Below are 23,006 nucleotides of genomic sequence, written 5' to 3' on the forward strand. Positions count from 1 at the left end.
CTTTATCAAAAGGACTGGAGCTGGAATGATTTTTTATTTCCATTGTCATACCATACTATCAAATTTCACACTATGCTTTCTACGAAAATGTATAAATATGGGTGATTTCATACATTTTTAGTTAAAGTATGATATTTTTGCTAAACTCTTCTATAGAAGAAACATCTTTATTTTAACATCCTGCTTTAAAGTCGTGGGTGTTCCTACAATTCATTTTAACAGAAAGAAAAGCTTATATGCAAACGACGTAAAATGAAAATCATTAGTGTTTAATATCATAAATAAATAAATGTATATTAGCTGTGAAACAGAACCATCATCTTTTTAATACAAAAAAAAATATTGAAATTCAAAATAGGAACGTAGCTATCAATCTACTTAAATGTTAAACACCCACACAAAAATAAAAAAAGTTATAATGGTACCTACAGATGTAATTTGTCTCAATGTTTAGAAAAATACTCTCAGTATCACCAAGGTGAAGGATTACTATTCGGAATTGAAACTGATCTCGTGCTGTTGAAGTGAGTACACAAGTGGATGCTATGCTGCGCTCGCGACTGTGATCTTGTGATAAGTATTGTTACATCTAGCGTGCTGTTAGCTTGTAAAATAAGTATGAAGTTTCTCTTACAGATTTAGCAACAACTAAATATGTTAATGCTTTGTGAATCGATAATAATTGACAACACAAAACGTCGACTTACTGCCAGAAGTAATTAAATTATAAAATTTCAATTCTAAATTCGCTAAACTTTCAGGTACCTTTAATCAAAGCTAAATTACTAACAAATATCTTTCTTATTATTTTATTATTAAAAGTGCTTTTTTAAATACTCTTTTATTCATTATTACAACTATTTTGGTAATATAATAAAAACTGCACTTAGTGACTTTTTGCAAAGTTCATATAACAACTAGTCGTAATATTTTTTGTTTCGCAAGAAGTCACCAAATTGTTTTAGTGATTTTCAAGTACAATTTTTATGCTTATTTAATGAGCATTTTCACATGTAATTTTGTATCAACAGTCGTTGGCATCATATGCACTTAGTTACTATTAAGATGCCTAATACAATATAAACAACGTGTAATTAACGTGACTATAGGTATATAGACCATGACAAAAAGGGTATTTTGACTTCTAACCCAGTTTTGACAAAAGTGTCACTAAATAACTCAAATTTTATGATGATCCTGACTCCAATTACTATAATGAACATGGTTTATCTAATCCTCAAGGACCTGCGATGAAAAAACAGTCGCCGACATTGCCATTCAAGACACCTGTGATACTTTATCAGTTCAACGCATCAGTAACCTTCCTCTACTTCTCCTGCCTTCTACTTTATCAGTGCAACGCATCCAGAACTTCCCCAGGTTCAGTTTGACGAGTAACGTATCTAACGTGTTAGCAAACGTTTAGAATGTTTGTCTGTCAAACTATAAATTCGAACCAGGAGAAATTTTGGTCACTGGCTAACTGGAAGGCAAGAGAAGCAAAGAGAGAGATCAACGAAGCAAGGGACTGATCAAGTGTCACAATAGTTCAGTATGCATGTGTCATCAGCTGTCCATTTACGCAGATACATGAGGGGTGGAACCAACAGGGTCCATTAGCCTCACACTCCAATGGGTGGTGTCACGATCCTCAGGAATGAGACAATAAATCCAGAAGAAGATATTTTAGAACTTAAAATAACAATAAAAATGTATGTGGCAAGCCGAGGCTGGTAAATGTTTTTGGTAATAATGTTCCCTGCCAAAATTTTCCCAGTTAATAGTAGTAAAGTGGAAATAACTCAAATATATAGCACAATAACAATAAATAAATTAACATTCAGATTAGGTTAGGTTAGGTTTAGTTTAGTTAAGTTAGGTTAGGTTCAAACTTTTTGAACAATATTGGAATTCATTGATACACACTGAGTCTGCTGACTGACTGTGCCAATATAATGATATTTTACCTTTTTCTGATTGGGAAAATTTCAGCAGAGAACATTATTACTGGGAGCATTTTCAAAGGGAACATTGTTTCCAATGAAATTATAACCTAGAACCGCGAGCAAATACGAGAACAGAATACGAAAGCTCGTCATTTTGACAACGCGATAACGAATCAAATTTTAGAATTCTAGAAATAGGGAATATCTTTTTCATGACCCTTATTTGTTACACTTGTAAATTTAAGCATATATATGGTTTAGCATCTGCGTACCTGAGTCTGCGTAAGTCCCAAGCTGGCAGCCAGTTCAGCCCGTTCAGGCAAGGCCAGATACTGGGTCCTTTGGAATCTCCTGTTGAGCTGCTGCAGTTGCAAGGAGCTGTAGATGGTGCGTGGCTTCCTCATCTTCTTGCCCTTTCCGTTTACTCTTAGCGATCCCTCATCTGTGAGGCCGCATTTCTCTGAAAGTAGAGAAGTGCGATTTTAATAAGGTGAACAAGGTAGATATAATTTCTTAGCAAGGTGGATAAAAGAGATACATTCTGTAAATAAAAAGACAGATAACTTGATATGAAGGATAAAACGAAGAGAATGTGTGATAGAGATTGATTTAACAAAGGCGGAACGAAACCAGGTACAATTCCTCAAAAGACAAATTCTCTAAAAATGGAAAAGAGATACAAAGTCTGATAAAAGTGAAAAGGCAGACACAATTAATAAAATCAGCAGTAAAATTAACTAATAAGGTAATTAATTATTTTAGAAAAAATTATGTCGTAATGTCGCGAAACAAATGTTTAACAGTAAAATATTGTTGAAAGTAGATCGTCAACTGTGTTACGCCACCGTCTTTTTTTATACTAAAAAACAGTACCTACCTACTTAGAACAAATAAGCATGCTTTTCACGACAACCTACAAAACTGCCCTGATGATGAACACTACGAGGCTGACGAGGAAGCGCAATACAATGTAATACCCCAAAAACTCAAACTAGATAATACTTTCAACTGTGCGAAATTTAAATCATATTAAGCTTTTTAAAGTTCAGTGTATATATTTTAAATAATATGCAAAAAGAGATTGTGAAAAGAGATAAAAATTGTCAAAAAGAAGCCCCAAAGAAGATGACACTGTCAATTTAACCAAATACTTGATTCGGGTCATGTCAAGCACCAAGTTTTTAAAGTGTCAAAAAAGAATTGTGTGGCTCAGTAAGTTAGTTACAGGTGTCTAGATCAAAAAAGATGAACTTTTACCTCTGGACCGCGAGGCCACCTACAGTTCCAAGCACAGTAGAGTGTCTTATGCACGAAACAAGATACATGTCCGCTATCTACCTTGAATTTTATAATAAGCATCCACATATAAAAGATCTAACGTCGATACTTCCATATAATAACAGACAATGAAGCAGATAATTGCATGTTATTAAATATAACGAATAAGAACATGTACTACGCCAGCGCGATGATGTATGGCTCGTAGGTATTCTTTGAGAGAGATTTATATTATTTGATAAAATGCTACTGTTTTTGTACTTAAGATATAATTATTATTATTTATTGGATGATAACAAACAGTGAAATATGTTCTCGATATTTGTGGATGGCGCGGAATCTTGGACAACAAAATACATGAAATTGTAGAAGTCGTGCAGAAACGTGGTGCTGGATAGTGCTTACATTAATTGGACTGAAAGACAGACTATTCGTGATATTTTGCAGACACTCTAGATAAGACATTATAACATTTTAACTGGTACGTTGATCAAAGAAAGAGAATGTGTGATTCAAGAGAAACTTGCAAAAGATAATAATCCAGAGTCACCATGTGTAGGAGATAACCTTGTCAATATTTGTATTTGGGGTGGCATATTTGATAATATTAGGATTCTCTTAACTGAAACATTGGCCAAGCATGCTATCATCCAAGAACTCCAATAAATATTCAACTTTTTAGTGTTAGTTTAACACTTTCTTAATATTTCTGGTAAAGAGAAAAGAGATTGACCAATTGTAAACTTACAGTTGTGATAAGTGGTGCTTGGGTTAGTCAAAATGAACCAAGGAAGTAGTGAACTGACTGAGTGAAAGAAGATTCGAGCAAGATGTGAAGTCCAAGAGACTATAGAAGGATGCCAAGGGACTGTACGATGGGGAACATTTGTAGAGTAGTACAAATCCCACCCTGGAATGTAACACCGTGTTGATGATGATGATGACTGCTATCGCCAGCATCGTCTAACAGGCTTCTCTCTATCTTATAGGAATATCAGCCTACTCTTTCGGAACCTTAGCATTAATATGAGCCAGTGTTTTGGTAACGATATATGAATATTGTTTTAATTTCGCCTGAGGGGGCTTAAGAACTGGGCGGAACCTAACAACATCTAAGTCCCCGAACTTATCTTGGAAATATTCAAAATGTTATTTTGTGAATATTATGTGTTCGGCTCCTACGCCTTTTGGGGAGAGGGGAAAATATATTAATTCGATATTGTGAATTTTAATAAGGTTAGATTTTGATATATTCACTGGCAGCTGATAAGTTTTTTGTAGGTAGATACTTACTATTAGAATTAGATTGTTCAAAAAACTAAATTTAATTTTTCAAATAAGATACGTCAGTAGAAATGATAGTGACCTTTTTTTATAAAATAACATATCTTAATAATAAAAACAGTAGTGATTCCTATAAAATAACATAAAAGTGGCAAGAAAGTTTTTTTTTTTACAAGAAGCAACATTCTTTTGTTTTTTTCCTTTCTCATACAATGTGAGTTTCTTTATTGATTTATTGAAATCATGTTGAAAACATGATTGCAATCCATTTCATAATAAAATATAAGTCCATTCAGAATATATCGGAATACGTGTTCGTGCAGGTGTCCCTTTCCTGATTTATTTATGACGAATTAGATTTTTATTAAATTTTTAGATTATAGTAAGTAATATTTAGATATTAGATTTTTTTATGAACACGTGTTCCGACATCATAATGATATATTCCTGTTTTTACATTCGTGACAGTATGTTAAGAAACCTGTCAATTCATTAATTTAAGGCCTGCAGTCCTGTTTTAAACAGGAATATGAAAAATTTGACCAATTTTTTGATAAATTACAGTTGTTTATCAGCATTTTTTCTCTGTGTAGCCAAAGAGTTATTAAATTTAAATAAATTAAAATATTTTCAAACAAACACTACGAAGTAAATGGATTTTTAAAAGCTCCACACCTCATGATAAAACTGTCGTTTTGTTCGAAAGAAAAAAAAAAGTTAAAATATTATGTCGTTGAAAATTTGTTTTAATATGTGTAATATAATTATTTCTTTAAATTAACCACTAGACCAAGTACCCAACGTTTGAAATAAGAATGGTGTTCCTTTTTTAAAACATGCGAGCATTGTTTTTGTGGGCGGGGCAAGAAAGACCTCTCAGCCCGACCCAAAGTTTGAATTTTTTAACAAACGCGCGTTTATTGTATTTTTTTGGTTTTGAAAAATCTTTCTCTTTTTATAAGTTTTAACAGACCTGCCGACATACCGTTAAAATGGTCGAATAAATCATCCGATCAAAATCATCAGCTTTGGAATTTTATTAAAAATTCAACGATATTTTCATATAATACAATCAAGTGTTGGAAGGTTTTTTTTCATTTTATGTGAATACCGCACAAGAGTTACAACTGCTCCCAACAGTCCGGAGCCAGGGGGGCTAAGACATCCCAAATGGGATTTGTGATAAGGTTGAAAGGAGTTAGGAAGAATAGAACTTATGTAAACCGATTACTTATCAGTTTTCTGATATCCTAGTTTCAATTACTACATGTGACCTAATATTTTTCTCTTGACATCTTTCTTTTGACATTTTTCATTTTAGAGTTAATAATATTATCTCCAATGATAAAATAATATTTCATCAGTGATAGAATTGTTGATATTATTGTAAGTGTTTAGTTGTTGTGGCGGGTCGTCAGCACTGCCTGCTCCGGCGGTGACGCGGCTCGGCGATGAGTGAAGGACGTTACAAACAATGTCCCGTAAATAAAGCGAGATTTATTATTTATTAAGACGATATTATAATATTAAAATGGGCCGCAGATGAGAGCTGTTTGCGGTCGAAGTGCGCCGAAAATATGCTCGAGCACAATTAAATAATATTTTTCAAAAGTTAATTAAAAACCTCCACACAGCACCCCCAAAGATGACACAGTCTCTAAGGGAAATAATTTTCCTCAGATTTTATTTTTGTCTGGAGCCAGTGAGACAATAGTAACCGCAATTGTGGTATGTTGTCAGACTGTACGTGGTGGGGAGGGGAGGGAGATGGAGAAGAGGAAGATGGGGAAGTACTTGGCTATCCAGATCTTGTCACTAATTACGGCTAAAGCAATTCAAGCCAATTTTCAATTTTGAATCGTGGTCTAACAACAGGGCGATACATTAATATATACGATATATATATGATACGATAAATTAAAAATATGTATTGTTTTTAAAGGGTGAATTGTGAAATAATACAAATTAATCAAATAAAATTTACTTGCGCACGCCAGGATTTGAACTTCAGCTTGCTAGTCGAGAGCTTTACCCCTCCATCACGAAGGCCGCCAAAACTTTTTTATAATAATAATTGGATATTTTTATAATATATAATTACTTTTTTTTGTGAAAAATCACCTCAAGGGCATCTATGACATTTGAAACTGTTATAAGTAGAACGTATTTCAACCTCATTCGAAAGTCGAAGACATTCTCAAAATTTCTCATAGAGACCACCATTGAAGAGAAGTTTTGCTTAATATGACTTTAAAGACTTTTTGTCGAAAAGCGAAAAGAATGTGTGAAATGATTGGTGACCGATAATATCTTAAATTAAAATGAATAAATTTTATTATTAAAGCATTTGAGGTTTACAAACGAAAAATAAAAAAATAAATAAACAGAGGTTGGCAATCATCAGGACAATTATAGTCCTGTAAACTGCAGTACAACTTAGTTCAACTTTAATTGATTCCGAAAATTTTGCTGAAATTCTTCACGATTTTATGTTTTGTTATGCTTAAATTATCAGACAGAAGGATTTTCGCTTGGTATTTCTACGAAAAATTCTAAATGAAGCATTTGATAATCCAGAATTGCTTTCTTTGATAAGCTTTCGGATTCCACTACGTAATACTAGAAGTCTGCATTTATATCAGAATTATTTATGTGCAGAAATTCCCACAATAATAATGGAGCGAAATAATAACAAGTCATAAATATCTTCAATTTATCACTAACTAAATAAATAAAAAGGTTTTTGTTGAGGGGTTGTTCATTTATGAATAAAAAAGAGGAAACGAAAATATAATTTTTACTATTCCTATGCAAAATTCCCAAAAAATTGCGTTAATAATTAACGCTTCCAGCGTTTTAGGGTCATATATGACCGGGTGTCATAGAGAAATAAAATTTCCTTCCAGTTTACCTTAAATATTTATACAGGAATCCACTATATATATAAAATCCTAAAAATAGTCAAAATGAATCATTCATATTAAGCGCCGCTTTCGTCGCAATCGGTTTGACTATGGGTTTGACTATTATTTGTTATTTTTTTTTATTATATGAACAAGATAAATGTGAAGGTACAGTTTTCTTACAAATTTCTCAAACAAATCGAAACAAAAGGTATTTTTGAAATATCGAGTACTCTCTATGTTTTTATGATTGGAATAAAAAATTAAGTAAAAAATGTTGTTATCGTTTTTGACAAAATTTTTTACGTTTGATATTAAAATTTTATTATTTAAAAATTTTAATGTTTATTTTGAATATATACAATAGAAAGATAATTTTATCTAGTTTCTATAACAGTATTTGTTTTTATGGAAAATTAAAAAATAAGTTGTATATAGCGCATTTGAAATAAACATTGAAAACTGAACAAAGGTGATGAAATTACTGAAGGGTTAATTCATTAAATAAATAATAATATCAATTACCGGTTAGCATCGAGACAACTAAATCCTTCGGCATTGCAAAAGCAACATTTTCAATTTGCAATGACGGAATTATGTGATTTTTAAAGAATGTCAGTTTTTTCGTTACCTGATAATATTAAGTAATAATAAAATTTTAATTAACAGGCAGAGCACATTTTCACTTCACACCGATCCTACAAACATTTACTTTGGGCGTTTTAAATATGCCTTCTTTAAAATTGTATGAGCCATGGGCCGCGGGCGGCTGGGCGGTGCGTGCCGGGCATAGCAGGCTAGCAGGCTGGCAGGCTCAGAGTCGCGTCGAGCCCGCTCGGTCCCGCCTACGGTCCGTCCCGGCCCTGCACGACCGTCGACCGAGCCCGTAGCGATCCCCCCGCGATAGCTAAGCTTTTTCGGTGTTTTTTTAACGTCTTTCGTTCGCGGTACGGACGGATTATTCATCACTTGATGAGTGATTTTTCGGAATTTCTTTATGTTAGAGATTTATACAATATCACTCACTCTCAGTTATTACCGATGTCTTTGTGGCTAACTTGTTTCTTGATTCAATATTTCGACAGGTAAATTTTTGAGTTCATTACTTTTAAGATAACTAAACATTTTGGTAATATTGCCCTAATACTAGCCAACTTCTGATAAGGGACGGTAGAAGGAGAAGACTGTCCAAATCTTGTAATTAAACAATATTATCAATAAATATACAAGGTCTGGAGACAATGGGACTTTGAGATCCCCAGTGTTAAATGATGTGCGAGGTTGAAGGAAGGAAATGGGCCAGTCAGTATACTTTTGGCACGTTCCAGAGTGTAAGATACTCTTAGTATCGCCCTGGTGTAAGACCACCATTCAGAATTGAAACGTTGCTTTAAATGGCTTTATCCGTGTTTTGTGACAAGGTTCTGAAGAGCCACATACTCCCCACCTTCCTCTTTCCATCTCCTTCCCCTCTCCACCACCTTCAGCCTCACAAAATATCCCAATTGAGGATGCCATATTCTCACTGGCCAGATGGTTTGTATCTGGTTTTTAAAAACGGATAAAACTATTTCAAGCAAAAAACCAAAATTCTGAATGATGGCCTATAACCAGGGCGATACTGAGAGTAAATCGGTACCATTCTGGTAGGTGAATAGGTACATATTATTCTCGATGGGAGTTATCAGGTAACAGGAATCACTTTCAGTATCGCCTTTGTGGCTAACTTGAACCAAGAACCATTTCGAATTGAATTCTATTTCTAAGTAAAACATTTTTCTTATTTGGAAAATTGGACACTGATGAAAATACTGGCCAACATCCAATAGGATAGAGCACTAGAAGAATTAGAAGAAGAGGCGTAATAGGCTATCCAAATCTAGTCACTTAATATGTCTATCAGATTTCGACGAGTGTTTCAATCAAATTCAAAATCTTCCCTATTCACATCTGGTAACTACATATATTTTGACAAAGCCAATTAGACCAATGCTACAATGTTGGTATCGTGCAAAGCGGTTCAAATACAGAATTTAAGATTTCGAATCTACCAACTGATTTTGCTACGTAGGTTGGATACGTATGTATAAAAATAATCTATGATGCCACTAAAATTATTTCAACATATTTCTATGAAATTTTTTTTTCCTCTTTTCCGGTCTGATTTTGGTTCTAAGAAATCTGATGTTTTAAAATGTTAATATTTCAATCGGATGATGCGGTCTTGAGGAGGTGTCTCGAAACGTCGGCGTATGAAATAAAGATTTATTAGATAAGTTTTTTCCTGTTGCGAGTTTTATCGGAATGTCTATAGATTGTATCAATTTATTACTAAAACAAAGGTTAAGATGTTTTAAAATCCTACTTGGAAACAAATCTCATAGATGGAATCGGAGAATAAAAGATGACGAACACCTAATGCCGATAAATATGTTAAAACATCAATGAAATACGTTACTAAATGATTATTAGATTTTATTTAAAATTTTCAAAATAAAATGCCTTTTAATAAATTTCATTCGACCGAGGTGTAAATTCGTTACCCGCCGTGGTATTCTAAATTGGTTCTTTCTAACTTGCTGAGCCAACGATCTCATGAACAATTTTTTTTTAATGTAGGTTCGTTACAACAGTCGGTGGCCATCAAATTTTATCCGCGAATTTTGTTGAAAAACGGTTTATTTTCATGCAAATGGATAAATATTTATGTTTTTTTAATACGATGAGTGCATTGAGAATAAGTTAGTATAAGTCTATTTTAAAAGAAGCGAAAAATAGGGAGTCCTAACTACCGGGCATAACCTTATAGAAAAGATTATCAGGATTGCAACATGACCCAGAGATTTTTTTTATTTTATTTTATTCTATAGAAACAAACAGTACATAATTTACAGAGTTGAAACAATATACAGGAATAAGATACTTCATGTTGGGTACCTATGATATGTTTCCTTGTAATGTCTGCTAGGTGGTATGTTTATTCCTTAATTACCAGGTGACTTGTGTAGTTTATAGGTGTGTGTGTGACATGAGTAATGTATGTGTGAGTGTTTGTGTGTGTGTGTGTGTGTGTGAGGGTGTGTGTGTGTGTGTGTGTCGGTATGTATGCGCATTGAATAGTTTGAATTATTGACATGATGCCACGTTTAAATTTGGGCAATGAATCCGAAAAAATGTCAATGTTCCCATAAATAATAAGAAAATCAATTGGATGCATTCCATTCAAATTGAAGCCGTGATTGCCACACGGAGAACATGATTTTAATAAAACAACATTACTCATTTTTATCTGCATAACAAACCCAATTTCACCAACATGTTCATTAATATGAATGTATGTTTTATAGTAAGTATCTAATAAATGTGTGAAATACTTTCAATTTAGTTTTTCTACTAAACAATAACTTGTGATTGAAAATATAAGCTTTAAATTACAAAGTCTAAATTGGATGATTGTAAAAAAATCCTAATGCGATGGTCACCCACTGTAATAGCAATGGCCGTTATGGGCGTCATGTTTATTTAATTTTGCTGAAATAAATTTCTGAATATAGTAAAGAACTAATAAGACCTACTTTTTATGTTAATATGTCATCTTTGGGGATGCTGTGTAGAGTAAATTTTAAGTAAACGAAGGAGATGTGGAGGAGGATGGAAAATCCGACTGGAGAGTAATAATAAAAGAGAAATAAAATAGGCTTATTGAAAAGAGTTCAGTACTAAAATGAGCTACTATTAAATGGAGATGTATTGCAGCACCCTTGAGGAGTACAGAAAAAATAAGAATGTACTGCAGCGCCCTTGAGGAGTACGGATAAAATACATATGTACTTCAGCGCACTTGAGGAGTACCGAGAAAAAAGGAATGTATTGCAGCGCACTTGAGGAGTACGGAGAATAATAAATTGTGCTAATTTATTAAGAATCTCTTCAAATTATTGGTTATTATTAGTAACCCAATAATTTGAAGAGATCCTGTTAAAAACGGGACTTCAGGCCCTTACGAATAAATTAATAGGTTTCCCATAAAATTTTAGTGAATTACAAATATATTATCACGATGTCAAAACACCTGCATAAAAATAAAAATATTTGCAATTCTTAATGATATATTATCATGGAAAATGTAGGTGCATGAACACGTGTTACGATATATGTTTATAAGGAAATGGCCTGCAGTCTCTCTTTTAACCGGATCACCAATTATTTGAAGAAATTCTTTATAAATTAGAAATACTCATTTTTCTCCGTGTGATTTCAGTTTGAGACACACATAAGCAAATTACTCGCGTAGATGTCTAAAATTGTGCATATATATTTATTACTTCTATCACTTGTTTTTCAGCTTTTTGTACCCACTGATGACAGCATAATTTTTTTTGATATCATCGCTAGCTCTAAGGAAAAAGGCAGGAAGCAACTTTTCAAAACGTGTTATTTCATTTTTCAACTTGTCCCATTAATTTACTTTTATCTTCTTAGACAAGTTCATAAATTTTTATTAATTTTATTATGTACGTGTCGCTAAGGCATTGAACCTATCGGTTCGGGCGAAAATTGTTGAACACTTAACGAAAAAAATAAACGATTCTTTCCTGTACCAGAATAAGCAATAACGCCTGAAGGTTTTGTAGGTGGGAGCAACCGTAGGAACTCAAACGTTAAAATATATTACTTATTTGAATTATTCATTTCTTGAACAATTGTGGAAGCCTTTTAGTCTGGTAGTGAGCTTTCATGTAAAAAGATTTTTCTTGTCATCTCTCCAGTAGCAGGACAAGGATTCTTTTTAATCCAGGTAGGTTCATTAGGTACCTAGATGAATTTGGGAGAGTTAAAATCATATCACAAAAAAATTCAACACATAAACATGCTACAAGGTTTAGAAAAAACTTTAAAAAAACTTAAAATTAATCCCAAAAGCAAACAAAACTATATTTCAAAAAGGACCACACTACATGGCCATTAAAGTATATAACAACATTCCACGTAGCATCAAACAAATAACCGACATACTTAAATTTAAATCATCACTAAAAACTTTAATTTTAAACAAATGTCACTACACCTTAAATGAATACCTTACATAAATTACCTCTGTTTTTTATTTTTTATTTACATACATTTGTTAACATGTAATTGTTGGGTTATGTAATATAATGTGTATTTGTTGGGTTAGCTGGAAGAAATTTGATGTAACCTATAAGCTATACCCTTTGTACTCTGTATTTTTGTGCAGTAAATATTATTTTGAATTTTGAACATAAATCTATACAATTAGAAGCACTATTATGTACTAATATTTAGACAAGATTTGGCAGTTTTAGTTAGAGCGTTGGATATCAATTGGAGGTTGAAAATTGGAACCTATTGTTACGCTTCATGTCTCATCTAAATAAGATACATCAATTCAATCAAAAGCCATTAAGGTTCTGTTAAGAAAACGTTAATTTTTCTGAATTTTTCCGTGATTTCTTTAGAATCGGAAAGTGGCTTAAAACATGTTTATTGACTAAATACGAATAGACAGGTACTCTTCAATCTTCCTCTTTCCTTTTTTCCATATTTCCATAGTTCTACTAGCTCCACTTATTAATTTTTAATTTTAAATAAAGATTAAAATAATTAACAATACATTTGCACAACAAGAATATATACACGATACGGCAAGTAGTACATAACCTATAATGGAGCAGTTTGTACAAGGTGTCCGGAAAATCATAGTACAAGCGGGAAACAGGTGAATCTACATCATATACAGAATGCAAAAACATCATTTTTTATAGATCTGAGCATTTAAATTAAAAATTATCAAAAAAAACCTGGTCTACGCTTCATATTTAACAGCCAATTTTTTTTACTTTGGTTTAATTTACTCGAAAACTAAAGCTCAAATCAAAATTGTTCCAACAAAAAATCGACTTCGACTACTGTGATGTACATTCACCAAAACTGAATAAATTCACACAGAAAAGATACTGTAAATAAATAAAGAAAGAAAGTTGTTAAAAATTTACTTTTATAATCAGGAAAAAGAAGAGCTGCCCGAAAAGTAAACTAAAGAAAATTTCAATTTTGTCCATTTGTAAAACGACGCCTCAGTACTTTGTTTTGGCGTTTAGCCGCCGGCAGATGTTTATAAATCAATATTTAATCTCATTGGACAAGTGTAATTGTAGACACAATGTATTACAATACGCGGCCGGGCAGCGAACGCGGTACCGGCGTGTATAATCTCTAATTATACCGCTCGGCCGCTGGGCGCTACCGAAAAATAACACGTCGAAATAACACATCGGCCCCTGTTCTAAAAAACATTCTAGTGAATCCTGTTTGCTAACATAAAATAGTAAGTTTAAATTATTTTAGTTATGTAAAAAAAAACATTAACAAATTATAAATTTCGATGAAATTCAAGTGAAAGTATTGCTAAACACTTTTTTTCAAACTTTTCGGAGACGGTGAAATATTATCATTTTTTTTTATTGTTTTTTTTTATTTATTTATTTATCAATCTTAAGTTAGCTCACATCTTCGTGTGTGCTAATAGTTTTATAAACATATAAACATGTACATTGTTTGGCAAACATAATCTTTCTTTAAATATTTCAATAAAGTCACAAAAAAAAGAAACATTAATAATTGAGATAGACATATTTTCTTAATTCATTTTTGAACTTATTAATATTTTCTATCACAGCAATTTCCTTCGGGATTTTGTTATAGAGTTGAACGGCCTGGTACATCAGAGATTTTTGGGTGCTTGTTTTTTTTCTTGTTGGCAATCTAATTTGCTTAGAATTTCTCGTCTTTGATCTTTCATCGTTGATACATTATTTTACAATATTTCATATTTTAATTCAGTAATGTTGGCCTCACTGGGTTGTTTACCCGTGCTGAGGCCCCCATTTTATAATATAAGAATTTATACATTTAAAAAAAAAAGAAAAGAAAAACAACATTAAAATAAAGATAAATTTAAACTAAAAATAAAGATTAAAAATTAAAATATAATTATCACATTATTTTACATCTTTTAAAGAAAGACAAACATTTCCGGGTTACAAGTAACAACAATATTTAAAACAATGATATACTACTATAATTTACAAATGATTCAAAGAAAGATTTTTGTCACTAGTATGGAGGGACGTTAATAGGAAACCACCATAAACAAACTGAGCTACAGATCCCATGTAGATATGTACCGGTGGCGGCCCGTGACTTTTGGGTGTACTAGAGTGCCAATATTACGAAAAATGGTATTATTGATCTTGTTGTAGCCGAAAATGATTTCTTTTTTATTAGAAAATTTCGTTTTTTGTTTGAAGATTTTCAGGAAAGCCAAACTGAAATTTCCTGAAAATCTTCATACAAAATATTTTCGAAAAGAAAACTATTTTGCACTAAACAGCAGCAATAATATCATTTTTTCTAGCTTAGAAATCTATTACACTCACCATTGGTATGTACATTTCTATCAGAGATCGTGATTTTAAATTTTCTAAAATTTGCTAAAAACACTCTTAAAGCGAATGAATTCTTTATGCAAATAATATATGTCCTAATTTGAATTGGTCACTCAGAATTAATTCGAATTCACAAAGAACAAACAAAAAACAGTTGTTTTTTTCATTTTACATGAATTGAAGCATTGTAAGTAATGTATTTGTAGTGAAACGAATGTATGATTGGTTATTTAATGAATTCAGAATTAAAATAATTTTCTACGGTGCATATAGAATAATACATAGCATTCGTATGCAAATCAGCTATGTAGTTCACTGCATACCCATTTGGGGCATTTATTATCTATGTTCCGTGGTACTATCTCAAAACCGGTAGAAAAACATATCAACAGGGGAGGAACTAACCGTGGAAATCGCTAGTATAGACTGATTTTAAGGTACTTACCTAATCCCACTAAATAATGTTTAAAAACTTAACCTAACCTAACTAATGTACCGTGTAATTAGATAAAATGTTGTCAGGTTTAGCAGGTTTAAATGATAATAAATAAAAATAAAATAAAAATACTTTGTTTCAACAAAAAAAGTATGAACTGCCTGACGCCAGTGGGGAGTGGCATTCCTATAACGACCGATCGGTGGCTGAGTTGACATCGCGTTTGGGTCCCACCCAGCCGTAGTGTGTTCAATTCCTCTACTGGCACCTCCATTACAACACAAGCAACATTTTCCGCTTTCTGTGGTGGTAGTAGGATATTTTCAAATATTGTCAGGATAATCGTAACGCGGAAATGGTTGTCTTTCTTTTAACAATTAAAATACTTTGCGGTAGATATTTTGTAAGGCTGTTAAAGGGAGTGGGGTGAGGAGGAGGGAGGGGTTTAATTACCTACCCGGCTATTAATATCTAGTCACTAAACATGAGTAATTCATCATTTTGCGATTGAGATTATCTTTTAAGGATAAAATTTTTTCGACTTTTTGGCGAATATTTAATAGTTCATTTTTATTTATAATATTTTAGATTTTAATTGAACAAATGCAAATCTAAGCATCTACTCTTATGTAAATATAAACCACTACAATAATTAAAAATCCGCGATGTTTTAATATATACAGCCTGTGAATTTATCACTCTTCCACAAAGTAGTCAAACACTGCCAATAATACATTCGTACAGCGATTTGTCGATTAAAGTCATCCAATCACCGTCGCACTTCCCCGATATCTATAATCAACATTCTACATACAACCCACTTAAATGCGCCAAAGTAACTGTACCGATGTACCTACCTGCCTACTTATACGGAGAGTCGCCGTAGGGGTAAACCTTGCTACCGACCAACGTGTCAGAAATCCCATGGACGAGAAAGCTTCCACGTAATGTCTCAACAGCTATTTGTGGCACACTTAAAATACGGAACTAGATATGCCTAAAGGAAACTGTTGTATCACAAATCACAATGCCAATAAAATAGGAAATTAAACATCAACCCCTCAAGCCTAGACAAAACAATATAATTTCAGCTTGAAATTCAATTTTAAATAGATTCACTGTTTTCAACGTATTCCAAAATCGTACGATGTTTTTGATTTTGGAATACGTTGAAAACAATGAATTTTAAATAGACTCATTGTTTTCAACGTATTCCAAAATAGAACAATGTTTTTGATTTTAGAATACGTTGAAAACAGTGAATTTTAAAAAGATACACTATTTTCAACGTATTCCAAAATCAAACAATATTTTTGATTTTGGAATACGTTGAAAACAGTGAATTTTAAATAGATTCACTGTTTTCAACGTATTCCAAAATAGAACAATGTTTTTGATTTTGAAATACGTTGAAAACAGTGAATTTTAAATAGATTCACTGTTTTCAACGTATTCCAAAATAGAATAATGTTTTTGATTTTGAAATACGTTGAAAACAGTGAATTTTAAATAGATTCACTGTTTTCAACGTATTCCAAAATAGAACGATGTTTTTGATTTTGGAATACGTTGAAAACAGTGAATTTTAAATAGATTCACTATTTTCGTCATATTCAAAAATCAAACACTGTTTTTGAAAGCAGTTGATAATATTAATATTTTGAACGCAAAACTTTAGCCATAGTTTTTAAAATTTCTTACCGATGGGTTTTTTCTGTGAACTGTATTTTGTACTTTATACGAAACTAAAAAAAAAAATATAATTTAATAAAAATATTTTAAAAGTTATAGTACTCCATTTTAATTTATTTTATACAAAAAAAAAGTTTTATATTTGATAGATTTTTTAAAAATTATACGGGAGCAAACTATTATACAAAAAGACAAATCTTGTGTGTTCTTTCTTTCTAAGAATGTTTATATCATGTAAAAAGTGTTATCCTAAAATAATTAAAGTGTCGCCATCTATTAACGAGCAGATTATGAATTATTTTAAGTTTACCCTTAAACAAACAAAAACTGTCTTGCCATATGCTATGTAACCATGTAATTTTGGTAAAAAAAAAATAGTAAACAAAATATATTAATAAAGATTTCTTGCGGTTTTTGTTTGTATTATTTAACGATTCCTTGAAAATTTTATTTTGAATGGAAAGAAAGTCCTTTCAACTTTGAGAATCATCCGCTAGATGTCACTCCATTCCCACAGGCATTAAAATCATTAATAACGCGAACACCGCCATTTTAATTGGCCCATAATGGTTTAATTGATTGACACTAACAAATTGGACGCGCGCAAGTTGATGGTGCTCGAACCCTGGACCCCTGGCGGCTCAGTGAGCGCCTTAACCTTTCGGCCAAGCAATTAATCCATGTTGTCCAATTAGGACGATGCCGAAGTGTATTTGTGGCGCCTTTTATCTTGGATTATCCGAATTATAAAATTGATAATTTTCCTTTTTTGTTTAATGTGAATTTCAACCGAAGCCAGTGAATGCGTTTTGGATTTGTTGTATGGCTGGAGTGAGTGAGAAAAAAGGGAGATGGGGAAGACGAAATCAGTGAAAAAACTGACTCTTAATCAAGACCACTATCTCTGTGGTTGAGAAGGAAGGTCCCCTACTACTAAAATTGGATCATTTTATCAAATCATATAGTACAGACAGGTAGTATTTGCGACAGGGTGGTACATACTCTCTGTATCGCCCTCGTGAAAGATCACCATTTTGAACCGAAAAGTTGCTTCAAATGGCTTTAGCCGTATGTGGTGACCAGATCTGAATAGTTAGGTAAATACTTCGCCAACTTCGTCTTTTCCATATTCTTTCTTTTTCTTTACCCTTCAATCTCACAACATGAGACCCCAATTGGTAATTCCGTAGTCCACCCCAGTTAGTAAGGATCAGTTGGGACTCTTGTGCCGTGTTCATATTTAAAATTATATAAAAATAAGTAGCGTCTTTTTCTTTCCTACACTCAAAATATAACATTGTACTAATTTTGGTTCCTACGGTGGAAATTTATGATAAATTTGGTGGTCGCGTGAGTAGAATTAATCCGGTTGAATCAACGCTGGTTGTCCGCAGGGTTAAGGGATGACGCTATCCCATTGGCTGGTGTTATGTATTTACTGGCGTTGGGGATAAAAGAGTACGCACATACAGATACAGGGGGTGAAACTGCCAAATATGTTATTCTAGTCCAGGGGTTGATAGAGGAATATTCAATTCGGCTCTCTAGATCACTTCATGTTTTGATCCGTTTTCTTTGTTTGTGCTATTCCGTTGCGATGTTTTATTATCTCTATTTATTTAACTCCTAATTTATCATATTTCGTTAATTTATTTTGTTTTTTTATATTGTCCTGCTTCCTTACTATGCCACATTTTCTCAATTAGTCTTATTCTCGTATTTTGTACTATTTCGTCATTATATATTATCTTATTTTCTTCATTTGTCCTTTCACTTTATCTTGTTCTCATATTTTGTTTTATTTCTTTATAATCTGTTATCTTATTTTTTTCATTTGTCCTTTTACTTTATCTTTTTCTAATATTTTATTTATTTCCTTATAATATGTTATCTTATTTTCTTAATTTGTGCTTTCACTTTACCTTGTTCTCATATTTTATCTTATTTCATTATAATATGTTATCTAATTTTCTTAATGTGTCCTATTATTTTATTTTGTCTCATTCACTTCAATCGTCCTGCTTCCTTATTTTGATTTTTTTTTTCGGAAATGTTTTTTGTTATTTCTAATTTACGAGTATTTAATCTTAGTTCATTCATTATGCAGATACAATGTTTATACACTATGCAATCTATTAATGCTATTCTTTTTTTATAAGTAAAATACTTTTTTAATAGAGATTAACTTTCAGAAATGGAAATTAGAGATATATTAATATATGAATGAATAATGAAAACTGTTATAATAATAAATTATAAAGAACACCCCTTAAATAGGTTGTGCTTAGAACATGGCTGTTGTGTTTTATGCCTTTCCTATAGCTATATATACCCCATAATAACTCATATCAGTAGTTAAGTTAGTGTTGGTGGCCGTACATTTACTAGGGTAAAGACCACAATATGGTGTTGATTAGAGATGGTGAGGGTGGGGCTATTGTTTGGGAGAAAGGGTTAATAAAACGTCCCGTTATTGCATTAGAATCAATGATAATAAATAATAAGAAACATTTTTAGATTATCTGTTCAATATAAATATAATATTTGATCTCGAGGGGGTTTCCGAATTTGGACAGAACGTACAGTGATATTTAGCGTGATAAGAAGTTGTCTTCTACAGCGAAAATTTGTGTTACTTTTACTGAATTGTATTAATTAGAATATACTGTGAATATAACATAGTGATTTTTTGTTAAATACCGAATAGTACGATCGAAGAGCGTGTTACATCATGGGACACTCGCGACAGTACCTACTGCAGCACTGTCATTCGAATTATGAACTGTGCTGCGAGAGACGTACCGAGACAAAATTGCATTCATTTTTTCAATGTTCACTTTTTAATTCATAAATTCGTAATTTTGATTTGCTCTGATAAATTAAAGATTCACTTCATGTTTCTACCATTAGATCGAGGTTAACTAGTATGTATTACTGTGACAATTATTCTACTATTTCAGGCTAGACTTCTGTTATAAATAGATTACACACCATTGTTAACTCTTATGCTATGTTAGCTGATGTTTTTTATGGTACATGAAATTAAAAAAAAACATTCCATCCCCTTTATTATACTGGTTTTTCCAATAAGAGGTGTAATTTTGATATTCAATCGTAAAAGATCAATGGTTTCGGTGCTTGTGTGGCACGTAGCGCCGTCTTGTTGAAAGTGAACGTTGTCCAGATCAATACCATCCAATTCCGGCCATAAAAAAACATTAATCATCTGTCGATAGCGCAATCCATTCACCGTAACTGTTGCTCCAGCCTCATTTTCGAAAAAGTAAGGTCCAATGACTCCGCCGGACCATAAACTGCACTAAATAGTCACACATTGAGGATAGAGAGGCATTTTAACAATAACTCTTGGGTTTTCCGAGCCCCAGATGCGACAATTTTGCTTGTTGACGAAGCCACCGAGGTGAAAATGGGCGTCATCACTCAAGATGATTTGCATTTGATTCACTCAAGTGAAATTTAATCATTTCAATGCGTTGTTAAAGCGAGTATCGTTCCATTTTTATTAATGGCGTAGTTTCTACTTGTCAAATGTCAAAAAATGATAGCTTCAAAAGTAACATCTACCGAATTAACGGGCTATTTAAAATAACACCTCTTATTGAAAAACCCTTTTTTTTCTTGGTGAAATTTTGAACACAACTATGCATGAGCAATGCCGGTTATTTCAGCTAGATTACAAAATAACACCACTGAAATCATAATCCATAAAACTTGTATGATTGTAAAATACTGTATTAAGTCTACTCAACTTATATTACATTGACAAAGCATACCGTATTGATGAATTGAAGGCATTGTGAAAGTAAAAATCAACCCCTACGTCTACAGCATGTAAGCTGCCCCTAAAGAAACTCCGCATGGTATCGAATATGGAATAATGGGCTAATTTGTATCGAATAACGATTGGATCGATCAATGACCCGACACGCGTTGTACTGAGCCACTACAGGCTGCTCAACTTCAGTCAGACAAATAATTATATTTATGTCGATAATAAAACGGTAAATAGTTACCTAGGAATCGCAAACAATTTATTATACTTTTTAGTAATAGTGATTCAAATCAAAACCCACGATTTCACTTTTTTTTCAAAAAACTTTACTGAAAGAACGTTGAGTGCCGACGCTAAATTTTCGACATGCTAAAGCTGATATTTTTTTAAATTTTACCGCCTTACTTGATTGTGTATATATATTTATTAGTAAAAATATTTCACCATAAGTATTTGCCCAAAACTATTAAAAGAGAAATTATTTTTTTATTCGTGTCTATCGGCTACTGCGGCGCACAACAGGTAAAAAACGGCCACCATCTCGAATCGGAACCGGAACCTAATAAACGTATTTTCAGACAGTTGAAATTCCAAACGGTTGAGTTAAAGCATGACTTTTCTACGCTCAGTCAATTACTAATTAGTTTCTAATTTCCATCGGCCGCTCCATACAAACTTTGAGAAAGCAAATTCCAAAAGTTGAACGAGGAAAACTTGGCCTGCAAAGAACGGAGAGGATGAAATAGTCCAGGATATGTAAGCCTGGAGGTGCATTATGAAGCCATGGCCCCGACCCCAATACAAAGGAGAGAAAATGACGTTCATGATTTCATTTTAAAAATATTAATAAATGCGATACAATGAAGTTCTGAAAAACTTTAAGAAATAAACAAAAGTGATTGCAATCCATTTCCTGATAAAATATGAATCAATTCTGAATATATCGGAACACGTGTGTGCGATCTTTTCCTGATAAATATAATATGTTATATCTGTCAGTTTTCTCCGTGTACCTACTAAAAAAAACTTGTTAAAAGGTAAACTTGTCGAGTATTTCATTACTCATTTAAGAATAAATTATTATTTCATAAGATTTTCCTATTTGCCAAATAAGGTTTCTAACAATATATGTTTTGATTTTGAAGCTGTTTTGTATTTAATAAGATTTATTTATCTTTTTTTTCATATTTGCCCTGAACACAAGAAGTTTGACACTATTTTTAAATAAAATGAATTGTGCCCTACTAAAAAAAAACTAAAAAAAAATTAATAGTGCATAATTTTTCGAGGGACCCTGTACTCCACGTACATGGAGTAAGAACTACGGAAAGGCTAATACAGGAGTTAATATTTTGTTTACACTTAGCAAATATGGACAGAATCGAGTTACTTTATAAGGGTGAATGAGTACTTCCCTGTGGATAAGTGGTAAGGCTCTAGGTTACTTTTTACACCATTCAAATGAAGATATTGATATTTTTTGTTAATATATACATGTCTTTTATGACGAACTTTCTTTAAATATATCGTTTATGTGGGAAAACAAATTGATTTTATTCAAAGAATTTAGTGTACTACAATATTTAGTATATTACAATATTTAGTGTATTACAATATTTAGTGTATTACAATATTTAGTGTATTACAATATTTAGTATATTACAATATTTTGTGTATTACAATATTTAGTATATTACAATATTTAGTGTATTACAATATTAAGTGTATTGCAATATTTAGTGTAGGTATTACAATATTTAGTGTATTACAATATTTAGTGTATTACAATATTCAGGCAATGTTTTTTAACATCAGGATCTATTTTTTTTAACATTTTTTAATGGAAAACCCTGGTCTTGTTTATGTTCATTCAATTAAAGTTTTCACTTTTCAGCCTATCGTCCCACGAGTCGGTAAGCAATCAACATAAACTGAGTGTTGTAAAACCATGCGTTAATAATTTGTTAAAATACTGAATAACTTCATAGATTGCCCTCAAATTTTAAGTATTATAAATATTTTAAAAAATATATACAGGGTTTTCCAATAATAGGTGTTATTTTGAATAGCCCGCTATTTCGGTAGATTTTACTTTTGAAGCTGTCATTTTTTGAGATTTGACAAGTAGAAACTACGCCATTAATAAAAATGGAACGATATGCGCTTCGACAACGCATTGAAATTATTAAAATTCAAATGAGTGAA

The 23,006-nt window shown here is 32.2% G+C and overlaps 1 protein-coding gene across 1 annotated transcript in view; it reads right to left on the bottom strand.

Annotated features, from left to right (window-relative positions):
- The window catches only part of LOC149410603 (homeotic protein distal-less-like), a 149,458-nt gene that overhangs the window by 94,025 nt on the left and 32,427 nt on the right, over nucleotides 1–23,006 (bottom strand). Inside the window, exon 3 of the mRNA XM_089648108.1 lies at nucleotides 2,219–2,406. Coding sequence (XP_089504234.1) covers nucleotides 2,219–2,406 — 188 coding nt within the window. The remainder of the gene's footprint in view (nucleotides 1–2,218; nucleotides 2,407–23,006) is intronic.

This window comes from Hesperophylax consimilis, chromosome 27 (genome assembly GCF_061612785.1).
Source record: "Hesperophylax consimilis isolate HC1 chromosome 27, BYU_Hcon_1.0, whole genome shotgun sequence".
Taxonomy (NCBI): Eukaryota; Metazoa; Arthropoda; class Insecta; order Trichoptera; family Limnephilidae; genus Hesperophylax; species Hesperophylax consimilis.